This window comes from Dipteris shenzhenensis, chromosome 11 (assembly GCF_047967505.1).
Source record: "Dipteris shenzhenensis isolate YYH24624 ecotype China chromosome 11, Dip_SZ_1.0, whole genome shotgun sequence".
In the NCBI taxonomy this organism is placed as follows: Eukaryota; Viridiplantae; Streptophyta; class Polypodiopsida; order Gleicheniales; family Dipteridaceae; genus Dipteris; species Dipteris shenzhenensis.
The window spans coordinates 8,751,675-8,764,332 of record NC_141606.1 but is presented as its reverse complement, the minus strand read 5'-3'; the positions used below and the strand labels follow the sequence as shown (position 1 = coordinate 8,764,332).

At 43.9% G+C, this 12,658-nt stretch overlaps 1 protein-coding gene across 1 annotated transcript; it reads left to right on the top strand.

The window, feature by feature from the left end:
- Positions 1-3,101: 3,101 nt before the first annotated feature.
- LOC147896584 (cation/H(+) antiporter 19-like) lies at positions 3,102-10,461 on the top strand. Its single transcript, XM_087381905.1, is given in 8 exon segments — positions 3,102-3,170; positions 3,172-3,300; positions 3,392-3,535; positions 3,537-3,926; positions 3,929-4,399; positions 4,582-4,998; positions 8,058-8,062; positions 10,089-10,461. Coding segments are annotated over 8 exon segments (1,998 nt in total).
- The last annotated feature ends 2,197 nt before the right edge of the window (positions 10,462-12,658 follow it).

Below are 12,658 nucleotides of genomic sequence, written 5' to 3'. Positions count from 1 at the left end.
TCCCCCCAAAAAAAAGACACTAACCTAACCCTTATCCTACCCTTATTCCTCACTAACCATAGTTAGATTAGTTAGGATAGGTTAGGTTACATTTAAAGGTTGGGTTACTATAATTAGTTCAACTAACTACAGTTGGTTAAGCACACAGTTAGGTTAGAGTAACTAAAATTCAATTGAGTTAACTAAACTAACTAGTTAGGTTCGTGCCTAGCTGACAGTTACACTAACTGGATTAGTTTAGTCAAGTCAACTGGGTTGTCTCAGTTAGTCTACCTTAGTTAAGACTTTAAGTCCATTCACACCCAGTTAAGACTCAAGACCCCCCAGAAAGGCCTAAAATTGACTCAAATTTAAAGGTTCATAACTTGCTCATTTGGGACCCGAATTGGACCCAGATTGAGAACCATGGATTCGCACACAAAAAACACCACGATATAGGGAATTTTTCCAACCCATTCCACACCATTTAGGCTGATATCCATCACTATTCATCACGAGTTGTACACACCTCTCCTAATAGACTGTTCTCCTTCTCATTGTTCATCACTAGTGCACAACCTCCTGATAGATTGCTCTCATTCATCAATGTTCAGCACTAGTACACAGCCTCTGCTAATAGACTTCTCTCATTCAAGATTTTGATAGGGCTTTTCCCAATTGCATCTATTTGGGCATTGCTTCCCCTTCTTCCTCAATCCAATTCGTGAATGCTTGCCTCTAGTTCTTCCCTTCTTTATATCCCTCTCTTACCCTTTGTTCACAATCCCCCATCATCCTTTTTTGCAAGCTCAATCCCACAAGATTTAGAGCTTTATCACTCAAGCTCCCATAGCTTTGTTCAACTTCTCTCCTTTCCAACTCTTTTATGGCATGTAACCAGTTGCACTCAAAGCCTAAACTCTTTTATGGCATGTAACCAGCTGCACTCAAAGCCTAGACCCAGTTGGTTTTTATATTTGGCACACAGAATCTTTGGGGTTATTGAATTTCCCACTGTTCTAAATCTTCGAGAGGAAGCTCTCAAGCACAAATTAATGTTTAGATTCACACAATTAGGGGCCTCAGGCTTTGAATTGATTCTTACAGAAAAGAAATCAATCCCTGCAGAAGATGAGAGGATGAAACAAGTGCAATGGGCTCCAACTAGTGCAAACCTGCGGAAGACAAGAGGATGAAACAAGTGAAATGGGCTCCAACTACTGTGACAAGTTGTGAAATACGATCTCCATATATTGTTGTTGCTGAAATGTGCCGAAAGCCATGGCCGTCTTGAAACAATTAGGCTCTCGTAGGGTCACTATGTAGTGGTCACGCTCATCAATTATCGCTGCCTCTTGGATGCCATTTTGCCGACTTATATAGTGGGTGACCTATGAGCTCGCATCATTCCTTATCTACATTTGTTGGCTAATGCTTTGACATTACCATGAAGTTTGTGATGGGAGTGATGCATGCTTGTATCACTTGGCCATCGTTGCTAAACAAAATCGGAGGAGTTTTGGGAATGGCAAAAAAGTGCAGGGTTGTATCCTTCAACACACATTAGTTGAACGAAGCGGAGGATTTTTTGAAATTGGCTAGAATGCGATGAAGACGGTGGTGTTCATGGGTTCGGGAGGACGGGGTAAGATGGAGCATGACAAAGTTAAACGTGGTTGTAACCAACAATTCTTAACATATGCATTCAAAGGGTTTAGAAAAGGAATGGCTTTATTGGCCTTCTTGAAGGGGAGGACTAAGGGTGTTTACACACTTGTGCGCTCGTGGGAACGCCCAAGGCTCATGGATGGGCAAGATTGCCCTCCCGCGGTTTAGATGCATTTATTGCATCTTGGGTGCCGTAATAAGTAAAGGCGATGCTCCAAGAAGCGAAAAAGCCCTCACGGATGGGCAAGATAGCCCGCCCTTGGTTCAGATGCATTTATTGCGCCCAAGCACTCCAAGAAGCAAAAAAGCCCACATTTGATTTTCTTAATTTCAAAATAAATAGGTGGCATGTGATCTCCAACCTTTCCTCCCTCTTTTCTCCCTTTTTATTTCAAGGCAAGCACTCTCTCTCTCTCTCTCTCTCTATCTCCCAGTTGAACGGCGTTCACCTTGAAAATCACCTTGTTTTCAAATTAAAAGTAAAAATTAAAATTTTGACAAGTGAGTAGAAATAGGATGGCCATTCTAAACCAGCCCCTTCCCTTGCATTTCATTCTTCACGCCATAGCCACATGCAATCTTCGAATTCCCTGTCCTCCCGACTTCTTGGAACAGTTCGTCTTCCACACATCCGCAAAAGAATTTCAAACAAACAATTGCTCCTTTCGGCCGTTGGCTTTCTTTCATTATCTCCTGTAGATGATCAGAGCTCCATCTCCAAATTGCCATACTGATCCAATTTTGAAATGGAACAGCGGCGGCAAGCTGTGACCTGCACGACGGGGCCTGTGGTGGAGACGAAAGGGCAACGCATCTTGTGAGGGACGCGCTCGCTTGCAGGTATTTGTCATTCTTGCTTCATCATTCTTTCCACTGCCTCCCTTTTCTTTATCATTCTTTCCAATTTTGACATCCGTGATTCCTTCTCTGTGTGTTCTACCTCGTCATTTCGTATGAATTTCTGTCTCTTGGTGTTTTTGATGGATTGCCTGATGTACAAAGTGTAATCATCTGATGAGACTCAGAACTTTGCGCGCATGCTGCTCGCATGCTGCACCTGGAATTCTCTCGATTTCCTGTTGTTTAATACCGTATTTGCAAGAGGAATAAGTAGGAGCGCCAGGTTGACGCATTTCCCCGAGAAAACTCGTTAACATTGCAACATTGTGGTGAGTGATTCAAAAGCAGGATCGCATCCTCGTAACTCTCTTCAAACGGGATGCGAGGTGGTGCTGTTCCTGAGATGCAGTTTCCCGCTTGATTCTAGCATAATCAATTACGCTTCCTCGATATAGCTTTACAACGAAAGATCGTGGGACTGTGGGAGGCGTATTAGTCGTTGATTCAAAAGTTTATGAAAGACAGAGTCCAATCCAATGTGATAAGTTCAAGAAATTTTCATCCTTTGCTTTCTGATTGTATAACGCGCCTCTGTGAAGGAAATCGCTTCAGTCATGGCTTCAGCGAACGTCACCTGTCCAAAGCAGATGTCCGCCTCTTCCAACGGAATTTGGCAGGGACTCGGGAGATAATCCGATCAAATTTGCATTGCCTTTGCTTATTGTTCAGATGTGCCTGGTGCTCCTTGTAACTCGCACAGTGGCAATGATTTTAAGACCACTGAGACAGCCCCGCGTCATCGCAGAGATCCTCGTATGTATTGAAATTCCTGTTTCATTTGCAACCTGCTGTCTGGTCTCAGAATGTAGATGAATCGATTCTGATTCATAGCTGTTGTGTGCAGGGAGGGATTTTGCTCGGACCGTCTGCATTCGGTCGCAGCTCTGCGTATATGGAGAAGATTTTTCCGAAGCAAAGCATTCCTGTGCTAGATACAGTGGCTGATATGGGCCTACTATTTTTCATGTTCATGGTAGGGCTCGAGCTTTGATCTGCAAGCGATCCGGAGAACGGGAAGGCAGGCCTTAGCGATAGCGGCAGCGGGGATCTGTGTTCCGTTTATAGCAGGTGGTGGCGTGTCGGTGGTTTTGCACAAGACTATCGCTTCCGAGACGAAGTTTGCGCCTTTTGTTGCATTCATGGGAGTCGCGCTGCCTATCACGGCTTTTCCGGTGCTGGCTCGAATTCTAGCAGAGCGTAAGCTTCTCACGACCGACGTTGGGCAAATGGCCATGTCTGCTGCAGCGGTGAACGATATCGTTGCCTGGATTCTCTTAGCTTTGGCAGTTGCTTTGTCGGGCACAGAGAGAAGTCCTCTCATTGCAATCTGGGTGCTGCTCTGCGGCGTCGCTTATGTGATCTTCTTGTTCCTCGCACAATCAAGCCTCTTATGGCCCTCATCACTCAGCAAACAATTCCAAACGAGCCTGTCAATGAATTGCATGTGGTCGTCACCCTCGTTGGCGTTCTGGCTTCCGGTTTCGTCACAGACGCCATCGGAATACATTCCATTTTTGGAGCTTTTGTTTTCGGATTAGTCATCCCGAAGGACGGACCATTCGCCGGGCTCCTGATTGAGAAGATCGAAGACTTGGTCACTGTTCTGATGCTCCCCCTCTATTTCGCCTCCAGTGGTTTGAAAACCAACATCGAAGCGCTACATGGCGCTCAAGCTGTAGGCCTTCTTGTCCTCGTTATAGCTACAGCGTGCTTAGGCAAAATTCTCGGCACTTTAATTGTCGTGGCTTCCCTGCATAAGATGAATTTCAAGAAATCGCTCACTCTCGGCGTTCTCATGAACACCAAGGGTCTGGTGGAGCTTATTGTCCTGAATATCGGCAGGGACCTAAAGGTACTCACTCTTTGTAAATTCTATCGCTAATGCTTATTCGTGGATTCTGTCTTCCATGGTCGTCTGATGGCTGGATGCCCTTTTTCTCTGGTCGACAAAAAGTTTGAGAACCCGTTTGTAATTGCGGTATATTGCTGCATTTTCTTCCGCCAGTGAAGAATCGAACGACTGTGTGCATGCAGGTCTTGGACGATGATACATTTGCCATTATGGTTCTAATGGCTCTCTTCACGACCTTTATCACGACGCCCGCAGTGATCGCACTCTACAAGCCTGCGAGGACTCCAGTCCCTTACAGTTGTAGAACTCTCTCTGTGCCAAGCGACAGGTCGGATGAGGAGCTGCGCATATTGGCCTGTGCACACGAAACAGCAGATGCACATGCGATCATCAATCTGGTAGAGGAGTCGAGGGGAACGAGGAAGCGAGCCCTGCGCATGTACATTTTGCACTTGCTGGAGTGGTCGGAGAGGCCGTCCTCGATGATGAAAGTGCAGCAATTTCGCAGAAACGGTCGTCCAATATATCGTGATAAGGAGTATCGGTGGAACAGCAACGGTGTAGAGGTAGCATTCGAAGCCTACGGGCATTTGAGCAAGGTGAGAGTTGTTGAATAAAGGAGTTCAACAGACAGCCGAATTGTAGTTGAGAATTCATTCCATCTGTGTTGGGTGTTAGGTAGAGTCGATAAGCTCAAGGATCCTCGGAGATTTAGGATCTAGATTCTCTGTTTGGTGGAGGTGCCATAATGCTCCAAGTTGTATAAAGGGACCAGGGCTCTTTCTCAGAACTACCCTGCAGATTTCTGAGTATAGTATTTGCCTTTTGCTCTGCTCTGTTGCGCTCTGTTCTGTTTTCATTTCATGGTATCAGAGCGGAGTGATTCTGGCTCTGTGTCTTATCGCTGAGGCAAATTTTGTGGGGAGGCTCAGATACTGCATCGCTGGTGAGACGAGTGTTTGGGGAGAGAGAGGCAAAGGTGTGCCTGTGCCCCATCGGTGAAGCATTGGAGAAGCTTAGGCGTTGTGAAGCATCTTGCGTAGAGGTGAGCTGAAGCGAACAACTGTTCTAGAATCAAGTGTTTCTCTTTTCCTGTCATGGCATCTGCTGTAGATTCTAGTGTGGGGCAAGTAGCGCAAGGAACTATTGCCACTCCTGTCGCTTCTGTTGCTGCTGCTTCAAGCATCCCTGTTTTAGAGTGCAAGTTTGTTAAGCCTTTCAATGGAGTAGATTTCCAAATGTGGAAATGGAGGTTACGCATGTTTTTGAAGGAGTATGATCTGTGGGAAGTAACGACTGGCACTGTAACTGTGCCTGTCATTGAGAACCCTGATACTCCGGAGGGGAAGGAGACTTTCAAGGAGCTCACCAAGGAGGAGGTCACCTTAGTTGAGAAGGACAATCGAGTGATGTCTGTTATCAGTCGTGCCCTTGAAGACTGACCAGCAAGGCAAGTTCAATCATGCACATCTGCCAAAGAAATGTGGACAAAGTTGGCAACTCTCTTTGAACGTAGATCTCCCATTAGCAAGCGCCAATTGAAGATGCAGCTAGCCAGTATTCGCATGCAAGCAGGAGAACAAGCTCTCAAGCATATTGAAAAGGTACGAGCTATCATTGATGAACTTGCTGCCATAGGGTCTGTTGTTGAAGATGATGATCAAGTCTCTGCCCTGTTGAATAGCCTAAGCAGCGACTATGAGATGCTGGTTATAACTCTAGGGAATAGTACAGACAGCATGACGTTTGATGATGTCATTGCATGCGTTCTTCAAGAAGAACTTAGACGAGGGAGGCAGAAACCTGAAAGTGATTCTGCTTACTATGCCAACGCCACACTAAAGAAAGATTATGAAGTGAAGAAGGCAAACAGTGGGTTTAAGAAACGAGACATGAGCAAAGTCCGTTGTTATGAATGTGGCAAATTGGGGCATATTACTAGATTTTGTGAACTTAAAATGCTAGAAGGAGAGATGCCTAAGCAGCTAGAGTTCTTAGCCCTTCCTGAGGAGATAAAAGTGAAAGACAAGGTATTGATGGTAGATGATTCATGCACCGCTGAAGAAGATCAGGTTCTTGGCAAATGGTTCCTTGATTCCAGAGCTTCTCGGCACATGTCTCCTCGACGGGATTGGATGTTTGAGTATCAATCATTCATTGCTCCAAGACCAGTTCGCATGGGAGATTGTAATCTTCAGTTTGGCCTTGGGACGGGTAGAGTGCGCATTCACCTCCCTAAAGATGAGTTTGTGGAACTCAAAGAGGTAATGTATGTACCTGGACTCAATTGCAATTTAGTTTCAGTCAGTTCCCTAGATGACAAGGGTCATATAACAACCTTTGCACGAGGCAAATGCACTATTCGGCATGCAGATGGAGACATCATTGCCAAAGATGTACGCCATGGAAAGCTATACGAATTGGTTACTGAAGATGCAGCCATTGCTATGTTTTCTGCTGATTCATGTCGCAGAGAGATGCTCGGCCTTCTGTGGCACAAGAGGATGGGTCATGCTAGTGTTGGGAAACTGATGCAACTTCAGCGTGATCAACTTGTTGAAGGAATGGAAGCATGCTCATTCAGTCAGCAACATAAATGTGTGCCCTGCCATCAAGGAAAGCAAACTAGGAATCCGTTTCTCCCTTCAACACGACGTAGTAATAGGCGTCTTCAATTAGTACACTCAGATATTTGTGATATGTTGACTCCTAGTATGGGAGGTGCACGGTATTTACTTAACTTTATTGATGATTTCTCTCGAAAGCTTTTTGTGTTTTTTCTTATAAAGAAAAGTGAAACATTTAAGAATTTTAAAGCATTCAAAGCATTGGTGGAAAATCAGACTTATGAAAAGATAGCAGCTTTTCGCTCTGATGGGGGTGGAGAATACACATCTTTTTTGTTTACTGACTTTTGTTACACTCACGGGATTGAAAAACAAGTGGTGAATGCATACAATCATGAAGAAGTTGGCATAGCAGAAAGGAAAAATAGAACGATTGCTGATATGATACGTTCTATGCTTTATGGTGCAAATCTTGGCACTGAGTTTTGGGCAGAAGCTGCATCCACTGCTGCAACAATCATAAATTGTCTTCCAACAAGTGCATGTCCAGGTAGTACGCCTGAAGAAAGATGGACTGGTTGTAAACCGAATGTGTCTCATTTTTGAACTTTTGGATGCCGAGCCTTGGTTCATATACCGGATGAAAGGAGACATAAGCTTGATTCGAAGTGTGTCCAGTGCATCATGGTAGGGTACTCATACTCCTCTAAGTCATATTGGTTGTATTGCCCTGAAACAAAGAAGATTGTATGTAGTCATGATGTAAAGTTTATAGAAGATGAAATGCATGGTACAATGGACAATACAAGTAATGCAGGCATTCCCTTTTATGGAGATTACACAGAGTTTCTTGCAACCCCCATGCCACCATGTTCTCTTGAAACTGGTACAGATGCTGCTGTGAATCATAATGCGTTACAAATGCCTATTCTTGATGAGTCATTACAGCATCACAATCTAGATCGTGATGATCATGAGATGCCATTGCCTCCTTATGCAGGCCCTGCTCTTGATGAGCAGCCCAATGAAGATAGCTTTGATGAAAGGGATCTTGACACCAACGTTCATGAATTGATGTCACGACCTGTTAGATCTCGTAGAGTGCCTGCACGGTTGAATGACTATTATTTGGGCAACCATGATCATGGCTTATTTGTAGATGATGCTGAACCTCTCACTGTCAATGAAGCCTTAAGATCTGAGCATGCTACTAAATGGGCTACTGCAATGCAAGAAGAGATGAGCTCTATTCAGTTAAATGACACTTGGGCTCTTGTTCCACTCCCTGCAGGCAAGAATGTAGTGCAATGCAAGTGGATATTCAAGCTCAAAACAGGAGAAAAAGGTGAGATTGTCCGATACAAGGCACGACTTGTTGCTAAGGGGTTTAGCCAGCGTGAAGGGGTGGATTATTTTGAAACTATGCACCAGTTGCTCAACTTACATTTGTCAGAATTCTACTAGCTTTAGCAGTTTCACATGGTTGGGTTGTTCATCATATGGATGTCACTACAGCCTTTTTACATGGAGAGTTGAATGAAGACGTATATATGCAGCAACCTCAAGGCTTTGTTGTGACGGGTAAGGAGAATTTAGTTTACAAATTGAAAAAGGCAATTTATGGGTTGAAATAGTCTTCCCGTACTTGGTATAAAAAGATTGACAGTTTGTTTTTGCAAGAAGGATTTACTAGGTGTTCTAGTGACCCAAGTGTCTATTTCAAATGTGCTGCTGAAAGTGTCATTGTAGTTGCTGTGTATGTTGATGATTTACTGATAGCCAGTTCAGATCTTGGTCTGTTAGAAAATACCAAAATGACACTTCAACATAATTTTAGCATGAAGGACTTGGGGAATGCACAGAGTTTTTTGGGTATTCAAATAGAGTGGTCTGCAGATAGGAGTGAAGTACATCTTCATCAAGAGAAATATTTGACTAATTTGTTGGACAAATGGGGATATTCAGAGTGCAAAGCTGTATCTACACCTATGGAAAGTTTGCCAAAAGACATTCACAATGCTTTGTCAGACAATACATTCCCTTACAAGCACATATTGGGCGCGCTAATGTATGCCATGTTGAGTACTCGCCCAGATCTTGCCTTCAGTGTTTGCTGTTTGAGTAGGATGGCAGTTTCTCCATGCATGGTACATGTGGTTGCCTTAAAGCGAGTTCTGAGGTATGTCAAAGGTACTCTGAATACACACATTGTATACAGCAAACAAGAGGTCTCTCTCCAAGGTTTTTGTGATGCAGATTGGGCAGGGGACCCGGTTTCTCGCAAGTCTACTTCAGGATATATTTATGTGCTAAGTGGTGGACCTGTTAGTTGGTCTTCAAGGCGCCAAGAATGTGTGGCTCTCTCTAGCACAGAGGCAGAATATATTGCACTAAGTCATGCTACTAAAGAAGCCATTTGGCTCAAAAGGTTCATTCATGAGATCTGTCCCATGATAGCAGAAGTTATTTTACTGCATGTTGACAATCAAGGAGCCATATGCCTGGTAGGAGATGGTACCTATCATAAGCGCACTAAACATATTGGAGTCAGGTTTCATTTCATTCGACAGGCTGTCCTTGAAGGCTGGATAAAACTTTAGTATTGCCCTACCGAACAAATGGTTGCTGATATCTTCACTAAACCATTGGGACGGAATCGTCATCACATCTTGTGTGGATGGATGGGCTGTCCATTAGGTGGAAACCTTGAATAAATCAACTTCTGGGTTTTTACTCAGTTCATGGGTGTGTTGTATAAGGAATGTCTGTTGGGTGGAAGTGTTGTAGTGTAACAGATAGCCAAAGTTTAGGTAAGCTTGAGTTCATATGTTTTAGAAGTTTAGGAGTTTACATATTTTAGAGCTGTCTGTTGGGTGGAAGTGTTGAATAAAGGAGTTCAACAGACAACCGAATTGTAGTTGAGAATTCATTCCATCTGTGTTGGGTGTTAGATAGAGTCGATAAACTCAAGGATCCTTGGAGATTTAGGATCTAGATTCTCTGTTTGCTCCAAGTTGTATAAAGGGACCAGGGCTCTTTCTCAGAACTACCCTGCAGATTTTTGAGTATAGTATTTGCCATTTGCTCTGCTCTGTTGCGCTCTATTCTGTTTTCATTTCAAGAGTAAGGGCCATGACCGCCATCTCCTGCTTCGATGATATGCAGGAAGACATCTGCACTGCTGCGGAAGACAAATGCGCTGCCTTCATCATTCTTCCATTCCAAAAGTCGACCAACGGTGTTTGGGAGGGGGCGCAGAGCCCTGCGGTTCGGAGCGTGAATCAGAAAGTTCTCCTGCACGCGCCATGTTCGGTAGGCATTCTTGTGGACAGGGGGATCGGCAAGGCGTCCATGAGTTCGAGAAAGGTAGATCAGAATGCAGATGTGCTATTCTTTGGTGGGCTGGATGACAGGGAGGTGCTGGTGTTTGGGTATAGGATGGCGGAGCATCCAGGGGTGAAGCTAAAGGTGGTAAGGTTTCTGATGGGGGGGTAGACTGTGGGGACGGAGGTGAGGCAAGGCTCGAAGTGCTGGAAATTTTCACTGGAAAGGGAGATGGACGAGGAGAGTTTGGGGCGATGGAGAAGAGACTGAAGGGGGAAGTAGAAAAGGGGTATGAGGAGAGGGAATTGAGGGAGGTTGTGGAAGGGGCAATGGAGGAGGTTGGGAAGATGGGAGGAGAGAATGGATGTAGTGTTGGTGGGAAGAAGAACTTTGCACTTGTTGCCAACACCTGCTTCTCATGAATATGGCTCCTCCTCCTCCTCCTCTTCTGAGCTTGGTCCCCTTGCTGATATCCTTGCATCCCATGCCCCTCTCCTCCATTGCTCCCTCCTTGTCATCCAGCGCCATCAGAATTTTGGGCATCTTTAATTTGTTGTCTCTCCCCTCCCCTACATTCCCCATGAGGCTTTTGGGTAGCTTTGTTGTGTTCCACACTCTGCCCACCCCTTCCCTTCTGCGTGGGTGAGTGAAGAAGGCGGAGAGGGAAGTCTTAGACTTCTGTTTCCTTACGTAGAACCATCCCACCGTCCATTATACATCCCTACTTTGTTACAACTTGTGTAGATCATCCTCTTCCTTCACACTTCATAACCAAGTTTTATGCTCTATCTCCACGAGGAAAAAGCAATGTAGTAGCTCATCTGGCACACATTCCAACCAAGCACAAGATTTGAAGCAAACTCATTGGACTCTTTCATAGAGGAAAATCTTCAAGTCATGCTTCTATAAAGAATGAACACTCGTTTGGGAGGAACATTTGTGTTTGAACAAGATGAAAATTGGTTAGGCTCTTTACAATTTTGGGTGCTTGGTTTCAAGTTTCATGAGTTTGAGTGGTGGGTCTCTATATGTGCATGCAAAAGTTGTTTTATGGAATGTCTTATGTTTTTTGGATGAAGGTTGGCTCTAGATGCTTGGTCTTTTTCCTTGGAGTGAGCTAGCTTGAGTGTGTTGATCTTGGTGGTGTGAATCTTGGTGACGTTAGAGTAGTAGCCAATGGGGTCAAAGCATGATCAAGTAAGCAAATCCATATATGTGCATCATTCAACGTTCATATGGTAGCTACCCCTACCACTCGAGCAGTCTAAGGCCATGGACATGGTAGTTCATGGTGGCAATGCAAAGCCATCCGCTTGATACTCCTACTCGATAGGATAAGGCCTAAATGGGTCTCAATTTGAGGAGAAGGCATAAGAGGCACGTGCCCATCACAAAGTACAAGGCAGAACACAGGTGTCCCAAGGGATTCACTATGTGAACCCTATATAGCATATTCTTTGAAGGGGCAAATATACATCCCATATAAATACCCTTATCTTACATAAGTATATTTTCTCATAATCCTTCAAATCATTCATAGCTATATTTTCTCATAATCTGCATAATTTTTAATTAGACAGTTTACACATTTTTTACAGAATTATACTCACAGAAGGGATTTTAAAATGATATTTGAGATTTGAAAAACCCTTTTCATGAATGCACGTGCTATCTTACATATTGCTTAGTGGATCCCCCAAGGTAACGCGGCAAGGTTGTAAACTTGTACTTACATTGTTATCACACGTTGGAAGACTTTACCTTGGAAGAAAAGGGTAGAGCTTGAGAATGAGGGGTGGAATCACTACTACACATGGGCCTTATTTTGACGGTTAAGCGCCAACGTTTAGTGCGCATGGGGCGCTAATCGTCGATAAGCAAAGCGGGTTTAAAAGAGTGTCGCTATATAGTGACGTATTATAAAATAAAATGTTGGTATATAGCAACATTTGCCAAACTTGCAAAGGTCGTTAGATAACGACTCTGAGACACTTTCCTATAGCAACGTTTTACAGAGAGTGTTTTTCCCCATACCAACCTTTAAAGATAGTTTTTTCCAATGATAAAAAAATTTTGTTTTCATACTTGTTTTATCCTTTGAAAGAATAAAAGTACAAGAGCATGTACATCAAGTTTGAAGCTCATATATTCATGTCCAAGTTTGAGATGAAAAAAATCAACGAAGAGCATTTACATCAACGGCTTCAGCCAAGTCTAGTGTGCCAAACAAGTCTATCTCCAACTCTATACTGAGTTGATCTCCTATATTATCATCGTACTCTGGAATCATACGTTCACCTAAGACTTGATCATCTTCTTCAATACAGTCAGGTGATTCTTGATGATCGTCATATTCTTCCTCAATATT